The sequence below is a fragment of the Scomber scombrus genome, chromosome 23, assembly GCF_963691925.1.
Source record: "Scomber scombrus chromosome 23, fScoSco1.1, whole genome shotgun sequence".
NCBI classification, from domain to species: Eukaryota; Metazoa; Chordata; class Actinopteri; order Scombriformes; family Scombridae; genus Scomber; species Scomber scombrus.
This window is the reverse complement of record NC_084992.1, coordinates 8612453-8633370: the sequence shown is the minus strand read 5'-3', so window position 1 is coordinate 8633370 and position 20918 is coordinate 8612453. Positions and strand designations below refer to the sequence as shown.

At 39.1% G+C, this 20918-nt stretch overlaps 2 protein-coding genes across 3 annotated transcripts; both read right to left on the bottom strand.

Moving 5' to 3' along the window:
• Positions 1-3352: 3352 nt before the first annotated feature.
• si:cabz01074946.1 (CD48 antigen) lies at positions 3353-10909 on the bottom strand. Its single transcript, XM_062444601.1, has 10 exons — positions 10844-10909; positions 9820-10029; positions 9620-9730; positions 8440-8703; positions 7269-7379; positions 6597-6689; positions 5724-5798; positions 5010-5045; positions 4601-4891; positions 3353-3373 (listed from the first exon to the last, which is right to left on the bottom strand). Exons 1-8 carry the CDS (start codon positions 10878-10880, stop codon positions 5014-5016), a joined length of 933 nt encoding a protein of 310 aa, XP_062300585.1. The 5' UTR covers positions 10881-10909; the 3' UTR covers positions 3353-3373; positions 4601-4891; positions 5010-5013.
• Positions 10910-14269: 3360 nt separating this feature from the next.
• On the bottom strand, positions 14270-18544 carry vangl2 (VANGL planar cell polarity protein 2). Of its 2 annotated transcripts, none has more exons than XM_062444580.1 (7): positions 18425-18544; positions 17732-17855; positions 17032-17639; positions 16294-16430; positions 15490-15625; positions 15144-15390; positions 14270-14596 (listed from the first exon to the last, which is right to left on the bottom strand). In XM_062444580.1, exons 1-7 carry the CDS (start codon positions 18493-18495, stop codon positions 14339-14341), a joined length of 1581 nt encoding a protein of 526 aa, XP_062300564.1. In that variant the 5' UTR covers positions 18496-18544; the 3' UTR covers positions 14270-14338. The 2 variants fall into 2 exon arrangements, with proteins under 2 accessions (XP_062300564.1, XP_062300563.1); XM_062444579.1 differs by having other exon boundaries at positions 17732-17849; positions 18425-18495.
• Between the last annotated feature and the right edge of the window lie 2374 nt (positions 18545-20918).

Here is a 20918-nt window from a genome sequence, read left to right as displayed (position 1 = left end):
TGGCTCCATTTAATTAATTTCTGTAGGCCAGATAAATACTAATTTGCCTGGATAGGATTATGGTGGTGGACAAGGTCAAATGTACATCTTCTTTATTTTCACAACATTTTGATAAACATTTTGAAAACATGTTGCAAATACCACAGCACATTACATAAACGGAATTGTGTCCACATGACAGTTAAGAGTGATGGACATGTCAATAACTCATAAGTGAAAAATAAAAAAACAACAACGCCTCTTTCATACCAGCAAGTTAAGGTTGTCAGTGAGCTACAACCCTTTTTTTCACTTAAACAAGCCATCCTCTGAGCTGGACAATAATATTGTTCTCTATGTACAACGGGATGTGAGACAAGGGGCACAGGGACCGTGCAACAACAAAAAGAGACACTTCAAACAACATTCAATAACCTCTAACCCTTTTTTCCAAACTAAGCATGTGGTATAACTATAAGGAGATCATTCATGTGCGACTGAATGACTGAGGACACTATACCGTATAAGAAGAAGGAATAGGGCTTGTCAATTGTAAAATGTTAAATGCCCTTTATTCCTAACACAGGTTACTTGTTGCTCATTTCATCTTTTCGAAGTTATTTCTGATGAGAATATAACATACATTTCCTAATTGTTGATTGGGGGCAGCAGATCTATGCAAAATTTAAATTTTTGGTTTATTCACTAAACAACAAGAACTGGTGAGTGTAGCCAAGCATGTGCAGCAAACAGTTAGCATTTCTGCTAACAGCAAGCATGCTATCGCTAATCTATATGTGGCCCTGCTAATATAGCATTGAGCTAACTGTCAGTCATGTGTAATCAACGTTTTAATAGTCTTGGGACTAAAGCAGCCTGGAATTATATGATGCACTGCTAGAATGAATATTACATTCTGCTGATCTTTGACTCTGGAAAGCCCCAATGAGGAAAAGAAAACAACAGAAAACTTGCAGCTAAAAACTTCAGGACCTAAACTGTGTGTTAAAATGTGTGTTATCCTACTGGGTGCATGGGCACCACATTCTGGCTCTGGCATGGGGACGGAGCTGATCACAGCCACTCTATTGAATGCTTGTGGTCTCAATGGGCGTGCATGTTTCAGAAGTGTCTATTTATGACGAAAAAAAGCTGCGTCAAGCGGCACAGGGCAGATCAAACTGGGCAGGAAGTCAGACACAGAAACAGCATAGAGCATCGAGTCAACAAAAAACACCTTGTGCAGACTTCTGATTGTATTTCAGCAATAAACACAATTAAAACAGTCAAATAAAGAAACCATTTCACTATGTACAGCTACTACCCGTAGCAGAAGCACAAAAAGCAAGGATAATTACCAAATCAACAAAATTGTGCCATTTAGTTGCACTGCTACTGCAGTAATTACGGTAGCCTAAAGGCACTGTTCAGCTTTGACCAGGCTGCCTTAATTACTGTACTAACAGTGCAACTGAATCAAACAGCGGGGGAGGGGGGGCGGGGGCTTACAGGAAGCCAATGCAGTGAAGCTAAGATGGGATTAATATGATCTCTCTTTTTAGTTTTTGTCAGTACGCAGGCAGCTGCATTGTGGACCAGCTGGAGAGTCTTTAGAGACTTGTTAGGGCAGCCTGATAATAATCAATTAAAGTAGTCCAGCCTGGAAGTAACAAATGCATGGATTAGTTTTTCAGCATCATTTTGAGACAGAATGTGCCTGATTTTTGTAATATTACGCAGATGAAAAAAAGATGAAATTTGTTTTATGTGTGAATTGGAGGACAAATCCTGATCAAATATAACTCCTAGGTTCCTTACAGTGGTGCTGGAGGCCAGAGTAATGCCATCCAGAGTAGTTACCTGTATGTCATTAGATAATGTGTAGCTAAGGTGTTTAGGGCCAAGCACAATAACTTCAGTTTTTTCTGAGTTTAATAACAGGAAGTTACAGGTCATCCAGGCCTTTATGTCCTTAACGCATGTTTGTAGTTAGTTAACTGGTTGCTTTCATCTGGCTTTATTGATAGATATAATTGAGTATTGTCCGCATAACAATGAAAATGTATTGAGTGTTTCCGAATAATATTAGCTAAAGGAAGCACATATAAGGTGAATAATATTGGTCCAAGCACTGAACCCTGAGGAACACCATGTCTAACTTTTGTTTGCAAGGAGGATTTATTATTATTACATTAAATTATTATTTATTTAATGTGCTGATCTCTCCTCTGTTGTCAGTTAATCATGACATAATGATACTTCAACTTCCTCCAGTAATACAAATAGCTTTGCATGATGTCAGCCAGGCTTCCCAAACTCCCATGTCCTTTTTGAAGATGCACCTTCATTTAAAAAACTGGGTTCTTCTTTGGGTTTGTTTTTTTGGTATGTTTCTTAATTTAAAGTTAATTTTAAAGTTATCTTAGATACTTATTTTAGGGTTTTATGACAATACTTTTTAAGTCCCCCTCCACTCAAAAAATGTTTTCTTCTTGCTCCTACAGTTGGATGTTTAAACTTCTCTGTGCAGAATGATTTATGTGCAGAGTTTGATACTAGATGGCTGTTTTCACATTTGTCTGCTGAAAGTGGAAACTTTCTCCATACTCACTGTAAATCGGATTTTAAGAGGTGGGTCTACAAGCATGATTTGTAACATCATAAATAGTTTGTTCAAGTTTAAGTATTTGTAGGGTCATGGCTGTCTACACATTAACTGAAACATTGTGCTATTTTGGTGAAAAAGAACAAGGATTTTATCAAATATACTGTAGGCTACATATTCTTAACAACTGTACTCTTAAAAACTGAGCTTGCATACACTGATTTGAAATTAACTTATTTGTTGTGATAGTTCAATCGTTCAGAGCTTAATATTTACCCTGTTGAAGGCAAGAAAACCACAGTTTATTTAAATATAATTTTTTTATTTGTTTATTTATGCAAAACAACAACAACCCAAAAAAAAGAAACAAATTTACAGAAATGTGTGTTTAAACAATTATATAAACACTTGAATTGGTTTTAAGGTAAACTTATAAATATGAGTAACATGAGAGAAAAAACCTTGATGTGTAAACTATGTCTGAATCTGAGGGCATTTTTATAAATGTGTGTGCACAGATTTACACATCAAGATTGTTATATCTACCATGTGATCTCAGAGGGGCATTGTATAAAAGGAACATTTTTTATAAAAAAAATTACATTTAAATCTATGCCAGCAAGCAAATTTCCCAATTGTTAAATAAGGCATGCTCATACAAATATAAATGGCAGTGTTGAAAAAAAAAAAAAAACTGAAAAATAGCATGTACTCAATATCATGAACATCTTTACTATCAGTTGTAATCACTGTCAGTATGAATCTTTTGGTCAGTCTGTGCTGATTCACCTGAAGCCTGATTGAGCTGCGTTAGAACAGTGTAGCTACGGCGTACCTACGCAGAGCTCTCTGCGTCGATGTCGACGCAGCAAGGGCTGTGATTGGTTTGCTTGGTAGCGACGTTTTTTCGGTATCGTGAACTTCTATAGCCTGCCTATACCCCGCCATTGGATCAGGGAGGTAAACACAAAGAAAATGGACCAAGTAGAAATCGTGATCGTACCGTGCCCAAGCACGTTTGCCCCCTAAAATCCGGATTATTTGGCTAGTGTGAGTGCAAGTTCCCTGGTACGGTACGGTTGGAAGAGGTGTGCTTGAGCACGGTACACTTGGTCACGCATGCGCACTAGGGATGAATATTTTTCCTGAAAATAAGACATTTTAATTCCCGGGAAAATAAGCCAATTTTCCAGGGAATCCCGGGAAATCGACGATTTTTAAAAGGCAACACTGGCTGAGCCCTGGTCATTTAGTGCAACACTAAATGCAACGTGGAGACATTATGCATATATGGGTTCCCAATCTGACCATTTTTTGTGTATTATTGTATCATTATTAAGGCAAAAGAACTCAATTTATGTCCATCGACATTATAATGAATAGGCTATAGGCTTAATATTAGTTTGCATCCAGCGTGTTGCGTTGACTTCATTACATCTGCTGCACCGCTGCTACCACAATTATGAAATGGTAAGTCTATTGTCTGTGACTGTGACTCTCATAAAGCTTGCACTTTTTAATCATAGTGCGTTGTGTTAATTGATCGGCTGTGTTGTGTTTTACCGGCGCACAGCACGCGAACACACACCTGTGCATGTTTTATGAGAGTAAACTGTCTATATGTTTTTGCGCAATGTGTCGGAGGTAACCGTGCCGGAGGTAACCGTGCTTGAGTACACTTGGGTTTGAGGTAATGTGAGTGCGGTCCAGCGGGGGACAGGGGAGGGGGGACAACCGTGCTTCAGCACGGTACGGAACAACTGGCCCTAGTGTGAGTGCGCCCTTATTGAAGAAGTGCGCAAGTATGAGCATTTATACAACTGCAACTGCAGCAAGATCCTCTCTTTTTCGGTTGCCATTGTTGTTTACTGTGACCGGAAAAGCCGGAAGCTAAACAACTAGAGACACCGATAACCATTCAGGAAAGGAGCACATCCCCCTACCGCTCTGGTGGTGAATTGCACTGCAACAAAACACGACGCAGAACTTCGAAAAGTAAACGACGGAAGCAGAAACCTAAATCAGCAGTTTATGGAATTTAGTGGGATGCATTACATAATGCAGGTGTTCATTATAATGTGTCCATTCTCTGCAGATAATATAAAAATACATTATTTTCTTTAATTGTCTCAGTCAAAAATATACAACACGCAGTTTTTACTAATACTGATTTTCAGTTTTTTGCCGATAAAACAAAACACACTCCTAATGCTGCTCAAATGTGGTGGTCGTCTTCATTCACCATTGATGTTTTTGTAGTGCAGTCTTTGAAGCATCTTCAAACTTGTGTCTTTTATAGTTCTATAACTAATTGTGAAAGAAAACAAAAATAAAATAATAATCATAATCATGTAATCACTCATTGCTACAAGTCTACAAAAAACAGTTGATTTATAAGGCAGAACAGAGAAAGAAAAATATGTACCTGATTATGATGAATTTTCAGCTGGACACAGTTTTTCTGAAAAACATAGGACAATCCAAATAAATTAAACGGTCCCCCAAGAAAAACAACACAAGAGGTTGAAATGTCACTCGCCCCAAATTCAACATTTGAGAGACAGCTGCAATCTAGCGGCCGTAGTAATTATGACTCAGAGTTTTACTCCCAAAGTTTAAGATTGTAATTTAGTTTTAGGAAAAATGCAAACCCCAGAACAAACATTTTGTATCTTATTGGTTTTATTTGTGGGTTGGAGCTGAGAGTGAAAACAGGAGGTGTTATGAGAGCAACTATGGCTGACAACAGAAAGTGTTTGGAAATGAAGGGAAACCACAACCCAGAGTTTAAAAGTTTATGGCGCCACAAAACTTATATTCCACATGACTTCAGAAAATTTCTCATGTCAAACTGAGTATAAATCAATGTAAATCTGAACACTTCATGAACATGTATACCTGAATACATTTTCAGGTGGCACCTTTATCTTCTTTCTTGCAGTTCCCAAACTTTATAATTTTACCTCCAAACTTTGTTATACCTTGTAGCATGTACTTTTTTAAAAATCCTGCTCCCAGATCTCAAAAATGAATATAACAACTACAATATTTGTTATTTAATATAATACTAAAATTTGTTAAGGGTCCCAACCCTCTATCTCCTACCCTAAATGTTAAGCTTTGTGCTCGTAAGTGGTACCTGAAAGTCTCTGCTCTGTGCCTGAAGTGTCCACAATCTCCAGTTCTGCAGTGCTGTTGCTGCTTCCCTCTCCACCTTTGCAAGGAAAAACCCAAGAGCAGATCACATTTTTAAGTTTAGCCTACTACTGTAATTACATTTGACCAATGGCTAGTTTTCTATTCTAAAGACTTGTTTATTTGGATCCCTATTAGCTGTCACTGGGGTCCATACAAAAACAACAATAAGAGACAGCTACTGAAAACCACGCAGTATCAATACAACTAGAAAGTGCAATATACCTAAGCCAAAAATGAAGATCAGAAAAAAGGTGAAATGACTTTAGGCTACATAGCCTATGGAATAAGTAGGCTACATAAATAGCATATATTAAGGTGTTGGAAAAATCTATAGAAACGTTTTAGTTTCTCCTAGTTTTTGTTGTTGTTGTTCTGCATGGTATTTGTTCTGGCAGTGGCGGACTGGGACGATAATTCAGGATGGGAATCTGACTCCATTCCAGGCCACCCTTTTCACACAGAGCACCAGACCTCTAATGTTGTAGGCTAACCCTATTTGTTGATATAACAGTTAAAATACTGGTTTCATAAATTTGGCCACTATGTTAATTAGGGAAGTTATCCAAATTACAATTTACACACACTTGGGACTGACCAACAAGTTCTCTATTTGAATACAGGGTTTTCAAGGTATGTTATGGCTATGGGTGAACCCTCAAAAACTCATTAGGAATACAGCAGTGATTGGACACATGAATTTACAAGGCAAGACCAAATAATAAGCCTACAATTTAAAAAAGAGAATGAGAAACACTAGCTAAAAATGTCAAATACACATACTCTACATGTTTAGCTTTGTGCTCCTAAGTCGTACCTGAAAGTTTCTGCTCTGTGCCTAAAGTGTGCACAATCTCCAGTTCTGCAGGACCACCTGTAGCAATGGTGCTGTTGCTGCTTCCCTCTCCACCTTTGCAAGGGTAGACCACATTTTTTAAGTTTAGCCTACTACTGTAATTACATTTGACCAATGGCTAGTTTTCTATTCTAAAGACTTGTTTATTTGGATCCCTATTAGCTGTCACTGGGGTCCATACAAAAACAACAATAAGAGACAGCTACTGAAAACCACGCAGTATCAATACAACAAGAAAATGCAATATACCTAAGCCAAATATGAAGATCAGAAAAAAGGTGAAATGACATGCAGTCTAGCACACAAGTGCATGGCAAGTAGCTAGCAGGCAACAGCATCAGGCAATACAACAATAGGACAAGAGTAACACACACAAAGTGAGACCAACATGAAAAGCATAACAGTGGCAGCAGCAAGAGCAACAATATACATGAGACAAGAGCAGGCAGACAAAGGTTAGGAAACAAACAAACAAAAAACACTTACAGCATAAACTCTAGTGTCATGATCACAGTTTGGGTGCCTCTTTATATGAAGGTGGACATGCTGAAATGTCCTTGAGTAAGCTCAGCTGAGATTCATTTAGAAGACGAAAAGCAAAGCAGAGAATTTTCAATGATGTTTTCCTCTCACCTTTCCAAATGGTTATTGGTATTAACATGATTATTAAAGCTGCCACAAGTGCAATGAAACCATGAAGACCAAACCTATCCCTGGGCAGAGGCTGAGGTTGTGGCTTTCTATCTGCAAATATATAGAAGAGAACAACAAAAAAATAGTTTCTCAGAGCTACACTAGCACAGCTTTTCCCCTCTAAAACTGAAATGGCCAAAGGATAGGGGGAAACACAAATCTGTAGTGTATCCCTATACGTTTGTACTGTATAGTATAGCATGTTATAGTACTGTAATGGACTGTGTGTGCCGTTAGTGTTGGAGTTACTGTTATTTTCAGATGTTAGTGAACATTTTTACAAGCTTACTGTGAAGCCTGTCCGTCATGTGAACTACCTGTAATTAGCTAGGAGCTGGATGCGGAGGTGGTCTATTGTTTCCGCTAAGGGACGCGCAGCCTGTGTTACCGTGAATAATAAAAATTGCAACGAAACCAGCTGACGTCTCTGCGCTTGCTTGGCAAGAGATGTTACAATACTGCACTATTTACTGGAAGTGTATTCTCTCATACTGCAGTATACTGTTTTATATAATTTGTTATGTTGTATAACACTGTATCAGGCAGTAGTGGGCCACAGAGCTCCAGAGGACCTGAAAGCTCCAGTTTATCAAATGTTTTGTGTTAGGGAAGTTGGGGAAGATGCACTATTAAATGACAATACAGACTAAAACAATAACATAAGTGTCCCTTCATAACCTGATTTCGTGGCCCTTTTTGGAGGCAAGATAATACAATAGTATATTGCTGTATTGCCAGTCTGTATTGTTTTGTTTGTCATGTTTAGCATCATTTTGTGTCACACACATCATGCATGGAAGGCACAAATGCACTTTGTCAACCTCAAATCGGCTTACTTTACATCTATAAACAGAGTATTTTGCTGCAAAAATACTGGTCACAACTTTGTATTGCATTTGTTCCTTATTCTATGTTGTTTTGTACCTCCAGCCAAGGGAAGGGTTAAAAAACCTCTTCTTGAAATTCAACCAAACCATACACCACTACATTTTTGTTACATGTTACTCAAATCTAGGTTTTATGGCTGCATCATTACATTAAATCTATATCTTAGTATGCCTCATCATATTGTGGTATTATGTTTTGTCATTTAAATCAATTGTGATCTTACCATCACACTTTGGACTGACAGAACTTGAGGTTCTCTCCTTATTATTGCTGGAGATGCAGGTGATGTTGGTCTGTGGGCTGCTGAGGTAGGCGGAAAGAACTCCAGAGTTACCATCACGGTTACTCGCGTGGGGCACACTGTCAGGTTTAACCTCCCAGGAGAAGTCAACACCTTCATCCGTAGATGTACAACGCAACTTTATGAAACAGTGTTCATGTGAAGGTGTATTGGGGATTCTCTCTATGGTCGGTCTCTGAAGGTGTTCTGGAGGGGAATAATTCGGGATTATTAGTTAAACATGGATATGTTCTCATCAGAATATCACAACCTTACTGCTGAGCACCGCCTGAATCATGACAAGGAGCATTCAGTAGAAAAATATTTGCAACATGCTAAAATTGGTGAAGAAAGTAGGCAAAGTAGACTAACAGTCTACAGTCATAACTGTGAGGCTGTAATTAGGCACAGCAGTGCTTTCAGCTAAATGCTAATATTAGCATCAGGGAATAATGTATACGAGTTTCACCCTCTTAGTGTAGCACGTTAGCATACTAAAATTAGCTAATCAGCACTTAAAGCGACTCTTACCTTTCTTGCATTTCAGCACTTTGAAAAAAACTTGAACAGCAACAATACCTGCTCACTCCTATGTCCCACCCCCTTCCCCTCCACCTCTATATATATATATATATATATATATATATATATATATATATATATATATATATATATATAGTTTTCTTTTTCCCCATGGGAGTGGCTGGAGGTGGAAGCCGAATATTATGATTATGAGAGTGCCATTACCTTATTAACAGCATGTTAACCTAAACAAAAACATTTGTAAAAATGTAACAAAGGTAAGGATAGCTTTAACACAAATTAGAAAATTTGAATAACTACAGAGTAATACAGCATTTGCGTTTTAGTTTGTTGGTAACACGTGAGTAATAAACTTACATGCTACTACCAGATTGTATCCCTCTGACAATTTTGACAAGTGTTATTCAACAGAAATTAAAAACTTGTGCAATGTTTTAAATTTATGCTTCAGCAAATTACAGTAGTTTGCTTTGGTTCAGTTTTAATACGTTCAGGGTCAGTATGCAAAACCCAAACCTATCCAGTAAGTAAAGCTGACATTCTGTAAAAATACAATGTGTCATTTTTTCGGTCATCATACTTAACACTGTGAGCTTGATCTTGTTTACAATGTTGTTTTTCTCAGTGTCGATGAGGTCTACAGTGTATTCCATGTCGTCATCTCTGGTCAAATTACAAATTGTCAAATCACCTTTAAAAAAAAGGAAAAAAAAGAGACACCATCAAGAGAGAAGCGGCTTTTGATGGCACATTATGAAGAAATAAAACCTTGATACAGACCTGAAGAGGTGTTAAGATCGAGTCTCCCTTTATACCGACTGAGGCGGTCAGTGTTTTTGGTGTAATTGCGATACGTGGCAATAAAAGTGTTGTTTGGGAATATTGACCACTTGATTTTGGAGAGTTTCCATGATGGGTTGCCTCCTGAGGGCAAGGTAACAGAATCTCCAAGGTAACCATTGACTTCCTCGAGGGATTCAACTTGTGCCACTGTAAAAACAATTATACAAAGATTCAGAATCATGCCAAGAAATTGAGCAGCGCTTCTCTAAACGATACTGATCTATATGTCTTTGATTGCTCATTTTTGGAGTGTTTTAACCATATTCTGGTTTATTTTTATCTTACTTCTGGAAATGAAGAATGAAGTGACGGCTATCTTTTATCCTAGACCCAAGATTACTGAAAACTATCAGATGCTGTACTGAAAACGTACCCTCCCTAGTCATTTTTATGTCAGATCATACAAATGTATACATTGAAATTGTATTTTTTGTCATCTATATGTGACAGTATTTAGCTTCTTGTGAACAAATAATGTTCATTTAGACATTTTTCATGATAAAGTAGATGTAAATACACATGTAAGTGCAGTTTATAACCATGGGTCACGGCACTAAATATCAACACTTAAACAACACCACTAATGACACCCGAGTTCATTTGAGATGACTAATATGTCCGCATTGATCAACAGATGGACACCATTTTAATAGTTTCATGCTTCACCATACTTCTTACTTTCATTTAAATGGTGAATTAATGTTCAAAGTAATCAACATGCTTATATTTTCTCGTTTTAACGTTAAACTTTAAGCAAACCTGAGAGACATTTTAATGTTTAAGTGATAAAAACAGACGTCTGTATAGGTTTAAGAGTGAGCCGGCCTCGTCAGCCTTCCTGCTTCAGGACGAAGTAAGGAGTTATTTATTCTGTTCTGTAATTTAACATATCTAAAGGTTTCTAAAAGTTTGGTATATCAGCTGCTACTTTATATTCTTAGTTAATAAAAGCAGGACCTACCTTGAAAAAGTAGAATAAAGAGAATTCGACCTCTCATTGTCACTGAGAAACTTCACTCTGCTTGAAATAGCCAAATAGGGTAACTTCCTCATTTGAGTCGTGACATAGTTCAGACAAAGAGGAAGAAGAACACGTGTTTGAACAAAAAAAAAAGAAGTTTATTAAAGTCACTTAAAGTACGTAACTAAACCAGTGTTCATGTTTAATCAGTTATGTATGGGAATGCAAGGATGAAGCAACATGTTAAGTGCTAAACATGAACCAAACAAAGAAGGGATGTTGCTGATGAAAGAGAGAGAGAGAGAGAGAGAGAGAGAGAGAGAGAGAGAGAGAGAGAGAGAGAGAGAGAGAGAGAGAGAGAGAGAGAGAGAGAGAGAACTGAAAGGTTGCCCAGTCCACAGCACAGGTGAACTGCTCCTCCACTCTGCTTGGCTGCATCCAGAAAGGAGGAGGGGAAAAAGGAGGCAGGACAAGTAAAACGGGACATTAACATTATTTATCATACATTGTTTTCAAGGTATTCTGGCTGCTCTTGAATAATTTAATGTTTAATTTTAATAATAAATAATACAAACTTTAGTATGGAACCTTTCACAGAAATACAATTTGAAAAGACCATCATAATAAAGGCAATAAAAACCTACAATTAATGATGCAGAAGCAAGAAAAACACTAAAAACTTAATTAAGAATCCTAATTGTGCATTATGTGTTAATTCCCCATCACTCAGAGTGAAGTCTGACTTACTAGTAGCCCTACTCTGTATTATTTCTGGGTATTTTTACTTTAGTTTAGTGGATAACAATTGTTGCAAATTCATGGTGTCATACAATGGAAACTTTTACACTTCACTTAAAAACGCCCACACCGTGTCATTTCCTGTCTTGCTAAAAATAGAATAGAAAGCAAATAAAACTGAGACAACTTTACACTCACATGGATGATATCATTTATTAAAAACCTTTCACATCAACTCAGTTCTAAACACAGCGTAACAATAAACAAAATGTACTTGTTAGGGAGCTTAAATTCAATACAACAAAGTGACGACAGAACAAATCAACAATAAACAGGAAGAACACAACCTGACCTTCCAAAACTGCACTGAAACGTACACGTAAACTGTGAGTGACACAAGAATCTCTATCTTTAGTGTAGAAAAGGACATCTTTCAGTAGCAAAAAGACAATGTGCACACAAAAAAAGACTCAACCCATGGCCGGATTAAACTGTTTGGGATTAAATGTGTCTTGTGGCCCCTGTTGACAGTCAATACAGCAGCTCCACAAACAACCAGTCCACTGCAACTGGAATCATTAGTGTATTAATCAACAGAAAATTAAGCTGTAACAATTTTGATAACCTATTCATTATTTTAAGTAAGTTTTCTTATTGATAAGAAAAAAAAAATTCAGACAAAACACAAATGTTAACTTGTGCATTGGGAATGGGCATTTAAACCCCCCCCCCAAACTATTTCCTGACATTTTAAGTAATTAATGGTTGATAGACAAATAATTGGCAGATTAATCTATACAGCCCTTCAGCACCCCTTTGCTAGTATAATACTACCTCAACCCAGCTTTGCTGTGTGTCAATTACTTTAAAGCAATTTGATAAAACATTATTGAGTGATGAATATTAGCACAAAATAGACAAATTAAAGGTTTAACACATCATGGCATATGTGAAAAAGTTGTATAATGGACATTGGGACACAAGATAGCAACACTTGTAGTATAGACAACATTTTTATTATGTTGTATACAGCGACGGTGCTGCACAAAGTCTGATGTCACCTGAGTTGGGTCAGTTGGGGTTGACGTCTACAAGTTTAAAATCTGGGGGTGTGGAGTTAGAAATAAGTGGGGGTATCAGACTTCTGTGGCCTCGCTCCTCATTGCTGCTTGAGGCTTTAGCGACTTGATGCTACGTTAGCTGCTACTAGCATAACACACCAGAATCTCAAACTAGAACTGGACTTGCATTGGGGGTAATGTCGGCCAAAGGTTTTGACAAGGACGAGGAATGCATGGAATGAAAATAAAATTGTGCTAAATCTGCGGAGCACTAGTTCTGACTAGATCCTGTGGTAGCTTTAAGGTCTTACATTTAGAGATTGACACAGGACACTGCTATGGAACAAGGCCACAAGGTTAGGTAAAGACCCGTCTTAGTTTATATTGTACTTATACGGTGAACATTCTTAAAAGAAAATTTACAATTAAAATCACATCACAGTCAAAAGTTTGGACACGATTTATCATTCCAGAGGATGGGAAGGCATGGCCTAACTTTTCATTGGCACTATACAATCGAGTAAACTCTGGGCTTTTGGACCCCCTGGTGGTCTCAGGCCCTGGGGCAGTTACCATCCGTGTCCAGCCATGTTCAAACACATACACACAAATTTCTGCACTCACTCTGCAAGAAATTAACATCAGAAAGTAACATCAAGCTGCCAAAAAAATGACATTGATACTAGGGTTATCAAGTCAGATTCAAACCTCATATGCAGAGCTTGAAAACATCTGCTATCAGTGTCACTGGACTTTAACTGGTCCTATGTTGAGCCTTCATTATAAAAGTACAGGAGTTTGAGCTTTAAAATGTAAATTCTGTAGGTGGAAGTCCAGAAATGAAGTGATTCAACAAAACCTTAACGAGAAATAATACAATAAGTTTATGAAATGCTCAGTGCGTCAAGTCCATCCAGTGTTTCTTACTTTTATACTTTCAGAGGAAAGTACACATGTAAACTGTTCAGTGGCATGAAAATAAAAAGAAGAAGCAGATCCGAAGCAGTTCCACCTCCCTTTGATTCAGTTAGTGAATCCAGTCAACTTCCATAAAGTGAGAAAAAGGCCAGTGGACTTTTAAGGTGACAGCTTTATTTTGTTTTTCTCGATTTCAGTCCGTTTATAGCCTGTTGTCTGCAGAAAACAAGAAGTTCAAGTAAAAATATGAAACAGAAGTAACTTTAAAAAGTCCAGTCCTTCCTGGCTATAGTCTCTTGAATAGATGTTGCAACAATTATAAAATGTTGCTACAAGAGAATTCATAGACTCAATTAGTCATTCCTTTTTTAATCAAAGGATCAAAATGTTATCAATTTGTGGTGAAATACTTTAATAGGACAGCCCTAATTCTTCAGTACCATGGGTGCTGGCAGCAGTCTACAGTGCATTTATCAGAAGTCAGCACTTGAGGCACGTGTCTAATTTTATACTTGTTTAGCAGAAACAAAAGAGGAACAAGCACAGATGGTATCTTGCCTTGCCTTGTCTTTTCTTGTCTTTAAGTGTACTATTAAATTAAGATCGCATGACATTTTAGTCATGTCCACTTTGCATATTTGGGTATCATGCATACCAATGAATATGAAAAATGCCTAAAAGACCAAAATGTAGAAAAAGATACCCTGAAAGCACTAAGATTAGTTTCTTTGAGTAACCATGCCCCTCCTTTCTGTCGTCCATTATTCACTGTCACCTCCTACACAGACGTCTCTGACTGGAGCTTCATGACAAACTTGTGGCTTTTGGGGTCAACAAACTCCTCGCCCAAACGCAGGAAGGGGAGGGGTGTCACCGTGACAACCAGGGAGAAGTCGAGGCGTCTCAGAGAGAAGACCTGACCCTGCCGCAACGAGGCCGTCACTGCCTCCTCACTCACTAATGTCCACTGGCGCCCCCTGCTGTTATCCAGGTACTGGAGGGTAGGACCTGGGCTGAGGTAACGCTCAAGGAAAGCCTGAGAGAGACACACACAAACGCACACACACACACACTTAGTTTAATGGTTTCATTATGCAATTACTCTTAACCAGATCCAGGAGCTGAGCTGTTTCATTTGCAGCTCTAAAGTTAAGGCATGTTTTCGTTATTTACAATTAACAATTTCTAAAATATATACTATATTTTTTGTTACTGATTTTCACTTGCATTTTCTATATCCTAGATTTGAATGGTTATATTTACTGCAATGAAAGGACTCCATTCATTACGGGGGTCCTCACAGAAGAGAGGAGGCTTAAAATATGCTTCAGATAATACAAAATAATGGGAAATTGCAAAAAAGCTACTTATTATGCAGATGACCAACCACTTTCTATCAAAGTAATTAATGAAAAAAGTGCAAATAATTATAAAAAAATGACTAAACTTAAAGTAATATTGTGCCAGTTTGGCTGAAATTTCATTTGTTTTTTTTCTTTTGTTGTTTATGTTTTCATAAAAAGGTTATAAACTTATATTATATTAACATGGAAATGAAAAAAAACAAAAACTACCCTCCTCACCTTTGGGGTCATGTTGTGCGTGATGCAGAACTGCAGGTGGTTGATGATGCTCTCCATGGTGTGGTAAGACTGTTGTCTGGTGGCGCGAAGGTACTTCTGCATGGCCCGAGCCATGGGGGCGAAGATGGCCTGGGCTGCCTCTCTGGGGTCCATCAGCTCACGGGGGTGTTTAGGAGAGGATGCGACTACCTCGTCCTCCTGCTGACGCTTGATGTGAGTGAAGGCTTCTTCTACTGCCACAACCAGTCTGTGAGGAACAACGAAGGCATGAAGCTCAGCCATATCCTACAGATACAGTCTGTATGATTACATTTGTATGCGTAGATTTTTACGGGTTTCTTCTTACCTGGCTTTGCGTTTGCGGACCCTTCGCTCCACTTCTGCCTCCTCGTAGTAGTACTCGTTGTGGGAGTTGTCTCTTTTGCGAGCAGCGGCAGCAATCATTGCTCTGGATTGCCCCGTGGAGTTATTGGTGTTGTTCTCTGTGGAAAGAGACGCTGAAATTATAAAAGGACTGATCGATCCACCTGCAGGCACAGCAACCCAGAACGCCCTCGGCATTTCCACTAAGTATAGTTGTTAGTATATAGCTTCATATAGTGTGTGAAAGTTGTATTTTTCTGTTTGTATTGTTTATATGAGTGGTATAACAAAGTTTATGCTACTCTTTAAGCCAGTTCCTCCTTTGGATATTAATTTCAATGAGATTTTCACCTAGTTAAATAACAGGACATATATAGCTGTTTTTACTCAATGTACGCCATTAATTTTACTCTTCCAGGCAGTTATGGCTATTATACATTTGGATAATACTTTATTTTATAGGTCCCTTCATTTCATACTGATTTCCTGGAAAATGTCGGTGTAATTTGCAGGTATTAAACTGCATTTTACAGTAAGTGTGGTACAATTTGGTAGAAAAAACGAAGTGTGAACATTGCTGATTCAGCTAACAACAAATCTTATATGTAGTTTGACACAACAAACATCTCATTGCCTCATTTGGTGAGCAAAAAACAGATAAACCAAAATATGTTTCATGTTTTAGATGTAATTATATCATAATGTCATTAAATCATTCATACAGTTATCAGTGTACTATGCCAATTCAACAAGATCAAACATAAGACTGTAACCAAGATTGTTTTACCTTCCCCCAGGTTGTAGACCTTGAAGGCAGACATCTTCTTGGAGAGGATGGATTTGGGCAGGTTGAGCAAGGCGGGGTTATAAACTGGAAAGTCAGTGTAGTACTGGTCCAGAACCCACACTGCTGCCCGCTGAATACTGCAAGAGAAAACAAATTCCTCCATTAGACTGCTGCATATCAAAGCACAGAGCTGTTATCAGTGTATCACCCTCGATGGCTTCACCACCACTTTTAAAATAAAGTAGGTGGTGAACCACCGGAAGAAAAAAAACAAAAAACAAACACACTCATTGGGCTGTGGGCATGAGGAAAAAGGCTGCTGGACTGTGGGCACATTAGGTCCAACCACAGCAAATGACACACAAAGACAGCTTTGACAACATGATGATCTAAGGCAGGAAACAACCTTTAGCAGTTTTATGTAAAATTACACCTGGAAGCCAGATAGTAGCTATGGCATGCAGGGAGTGTTGAAGACATTTTTTTTAAATAGCAGGAATCCTAATGGTAAGAATTGGGCTGGTGTAGATTTGTCTAGAACCAAAAATACCCTAACCCTAACAACATGGTAGCACCATCGGCACACAAAATTAATTAGCCCTTCTTATCTGGAGGTATACTTTCTGTTACGCTTGAAATCTGATAAGTACCTCTTGAGATGTTTTGACATATTGGTGGATATCTCAGAAAATAAAATAAAATAAATAATAGCAATAATATAACTTTAAAAACACTAACCTGAGATGTCCCACACTATAAAAGCGACTGGCTCCATCTGTGGTCCTCACAACCTTCAGACAGAAATCAGGCTGCAGGTGTCTGACCTCCAGCAGCACCAGCGCCAGGTACTGAATGAACAGCAGTGCGTCCACCAGAGATGCCGCATATCCAACAATCCCCCTGTAGTCCGTCTCCCTGGGCTCCAGCACCCGGACCCCGTAGAAGAGCCAATAAGACGCCACAAAGAGGAACACCAGCGCCAGCAGCAGACAGCGAAAGACAAAGAACCGTGGCAGAGTGGCTCTGGGCGGGCGGAGGAACAGCGCCCAGGTGGAGATGAGGAGGATCAGGAGCTTGAAAGCCAGAGAAATGTAAAGGCCCTCGCATGGCGTCCCGCAAGCGTCCAGCGTGTCCCGCCAAAGCAGCTGTGGAAGGGCCAAGAAAGCCAGAGGGGTGACAAAGGCGAACATCCCCAGGACGGCACCCAACGCCGGGGCGAGGTAACGACGGCATTCCAGAGGTGATGAGTCCTCTAGGTCCTTAGTGATCCGGGTCAGGTCCTCGTTGGAGATGCTGTCCACGGAGGTGCCGGTGACCACCGTGGTGGTCTCGCCCCAGTTGTCATCCTGAAAAGAGAAGAGAGAAAAGAGTTGGTGAAGGTAGCTCCACAGAGAAGAGATCTATAAAGAAACACGTAAGACGATTCTTAAATTCTGACCCTGTCGTCTCCTCTGGTGGACTCTGTGTCCAGCAGTGACTCTCCAGGCGCCTGGATGGTCACAGATTTGTCTCCGCGGATGCTGCTGTCACGACTCTTTGAGCGATGTCTGTCTCTCCTCTCCCTGCAGGGACATTAGAAAAAAGGATGAGACGATAATAATTACATCAGAAGGATATATACAGTATAATATCAGTATAATAAACTCTTATCTGAGAAACTGGAGCTGAGAAGGAAATGTTTATGATACATAACCAGTACCATAGAAGAAGAATAACAACAAATGTTTTTTTTATGTTTTAGCTTTTAAAACCACTATATGAAGCTATTTAATGTCAGTACAGTATATTGTCTTTTTCAATGCTGCCACAGGGGGGAGCCAAGTGGGAATTGTTCAAATATGTCAGTTTAAACATATGTAGTAGCATTTATTTATGTCTTTATTCATTTATGGACCTCAGGAAGAGAGGTTGCTACCTTTGTAGTGTCTAATGGGGATCCTAATGAATAAATAAAAACAATTAAATAATTTTCTCAATTAATAGTTGTTTTTTTCTGTAATATGACAAAAAGGTAAATCATGGCCATCATTATTCATTTCTGTTTTGTTTAGTCCAAAACCCAAAATATTGATGTTACTATCACATTTAACAAAAAAGATCTGATAAATCAGTCTAATCTATGTTTCTCTACCTGTGTTTGCGGGAGCTGCGTGAGTGTGATGACTTGTAGGAGTAGGCCGAGTACATCGACTCGTTGTCCATGTCGGTGGTCGGCGGTGGGCGGGGTTTCTGGGCCCCTCCTGCCCCCGAGCCGCCGCCCTTCTCCCAGACCACACCCAGCTGACTCTTGTGGTGGCTGATGGATTTAGAGGAGAGGGTCAGAGGGAGGCGCAGCAAGTCCACTTTACTCCTGAGGGAATCTATCTTGGAGGCCTTGGGGGGGAAAAGAGGGGAGGACAGGGGTAAGAAGAAAGATGAATTATAAAGAACGGTGAGCTTGGAAGAGGAGTGAGATGGAGAACAGGAGGGAGGAAGAAAGATAATTTGTCAGACAGGACTAAAAGCGTCTTAGAAGGAGACACCGAGTAAGAAGAAGAGAAAGGACTGTAGAAATGTTGGCGCTGTGAGTTGTGTGAAAGCGTCTGTGTGTGTGTGCTCTCAGTCGCACAGAACAAAGCTGGGCCCATTCTTCCACTTTAAGGGTGTTTTTTTTTAATGAAGGAAATTCAAATGATTTAACCCTGAGTGCGTTCTCATCCAATAAAGGGCAATTACGCCAACTTCTATTCTAAGCTACAAGTCTCCAGTGTGCACGACACGCAGGAGTGGAGGCCAAACATCAGAGCAGCTCCTTAAATGTTCCAGTTTTTCTTTTTAAACTGTTACTGTGCGACTCAAAATTAAATACCCTCTTTGTGTCATATTTCTTAAACATAAAAAGACTTTATGTGCACTTTTCTTTTAGCTCAAATGCCTCAAATTTTTGGGGGAAGGTTGAAGTTGATTTGGGTTTGTGTGTGATACATAGTCGCCCAGACGCCACATTCCCCAACTGTCCCCTGCGGTCTCCAAGGGCAACAGAGCTTAGCTACTACAATGGGGATGAATGGGAGGCTATGGGTGAGAAAAGACAGAAAGGGGGGGTAGTTGCTATGCCAACCAGAACATCAACCCTACACCCATCCCTCTCTCTTCTCACTTCTCACACCTCAGAAGACAAGAAACACAGACAAGACACATAGCAGGCAACGATTCGGACGTGATTTTAAAGACATTTCTCTCTTGTTTGAGTTTTTAGCGGGACAGTAGGTACTTTCCGAACTGGCAGGAGCACAAGAAGGCTCTTAATCTAATAACAAATCTCCTCGCGCTCCCCATTTGTGCAATGACCTCCTGTGTCCAACTTCCACATTGGACACTTCAGGTTTCAGTAATGGCTTCCATGTGACACACGTGCGTCTCAGCTGGGACTTTTATAAACAGGCACTTATGGCTGCACAAATAAGACCCTGTAAATGTATCTCAGTTCTAAGCATCTTCAACACCTCATGAAGGGGCTGAGACTAGAGAGCCAACGATTATTTGATGTCTATTTAATCGTCAACTACTTTGATAATTGTTTTGAGTCATTTTCTGGGACAAGCTGTACAGTCCAATCTTAGAAATCTGTGTTATACTTGAGGCAACGCACTTCGATTAACATATCAAATCGTAGACCCGTTGATGTTTCTTTCATTCAAGAAACATTGTCAAACTCAGGTCTCTAGTATCACCACCTGAGATGATTATTGACGCTTTAATATCATCCCGGTTGGACGACTATAATTCCATTTTCACCTGATTCAAGCAAGTCGTCCCTGGACCGTCTCCATATGGTCCAGAGCGCTGCTGCAAGACTGTCGACCAGGTCCAACAAACAACTCAGATCACATCCAGCTTATGTTCTTTACACTGGATTTCCACGAAGTTCAGGATTGATTTTAGAGTCCTTGTTTCCACTTATAGAGTCCTGCATGGTCAGGCCTCTGTGTACATCCCTGACCTGCTCATGCCTTATATCGCCACTAGATCACTTAGGTCTTCAGACCAAGGCTTAATGATTGTACCACAACACTCAACTAGTCTTCCAAGTCTTCCTATACACATACGATATGTGGTCTCTGTTGATGCCTGTAAAACGCAGCTGAAGACTCATTTATTCAAACTGGCCTTTGTCACATCTCATACTCTCATGTTTTTAAAGTATGTTGTTGTTTATGTTTTAGTGTTTGTTTCTTTCATTTTATCTCATATTGTACTATTTTATGTTCTTGTTTCTTTAACACTTTTACTATTATGAAGCATGTTGTGACGTTGATATGTGAAATGGTGATATATTGAATAAACTTTACTCACAAAATACCGGCTCAGGTGTCATAAGTGAGAATATTTTCTGGTTCAACGCACCGAGAAAATAATATATGATTATTCTGCTGATATTTTCTGAAGGAATCAAGCAGTCTTTAAAATATTGGAAAGAGTCCAAAGTCTTCAAATATCTCCTTTTCTATCACCAACAGTCCAAAACTGAAAGACATTTGATTTAAGATAAATATGAGAAAAGAAGAATGTGCTCATATTTCTGAAAACGTCGTCTTTGCCTTAAAAGTAACTCAAATGAATAACTGATGATGAAAAAAGTTACT

Bases quoted from the DNA above. Each gene is read 5' to 3' on its own strand.
- vangl2 (XM_062444580.1), bottom strand. From the start codon at position 18,495: ATGGACAACGAGTCGATGTACTCGGCCTACTCCTACAAGTCATCACAC. The intron at 17,640-17,731 runs GTCAGAATTTAA...TTCTCTTTTCAG, and splicing joins CCACCAGAGGAGACGACAGG to GATGACAACTGGGGCGAGAC. The intron at 16,431-17,031 runs GTTAGTGTTTTT...TTTCTCTTGCAG, and splicing joins TATAGTGTGGGACATCTCAG to TATTCAGCGGGCAGCAGTGT.
- si:cabz01074946.1 (XM_062444601.1), bottom strand. From the start codon at position 10,880: ATGAGAGGTCGAATTCTCTTTATTCTACTTTTTCAAG. The intron at 10,030-10,843 runs GTAGGTCCTGCT...TTGTTTTTACAG, and splicing joins CTTTATTCTACTTTTTCAAG to TGGCACAAGTTGAATCCCTC. The intron at 8,704-9,619 runs GTATGATGACCG...ATTCCCCTCCAG, and splicing joins GATCAAGCTCACAGTGTTAA to AACACCTTCAGAGACCGACC.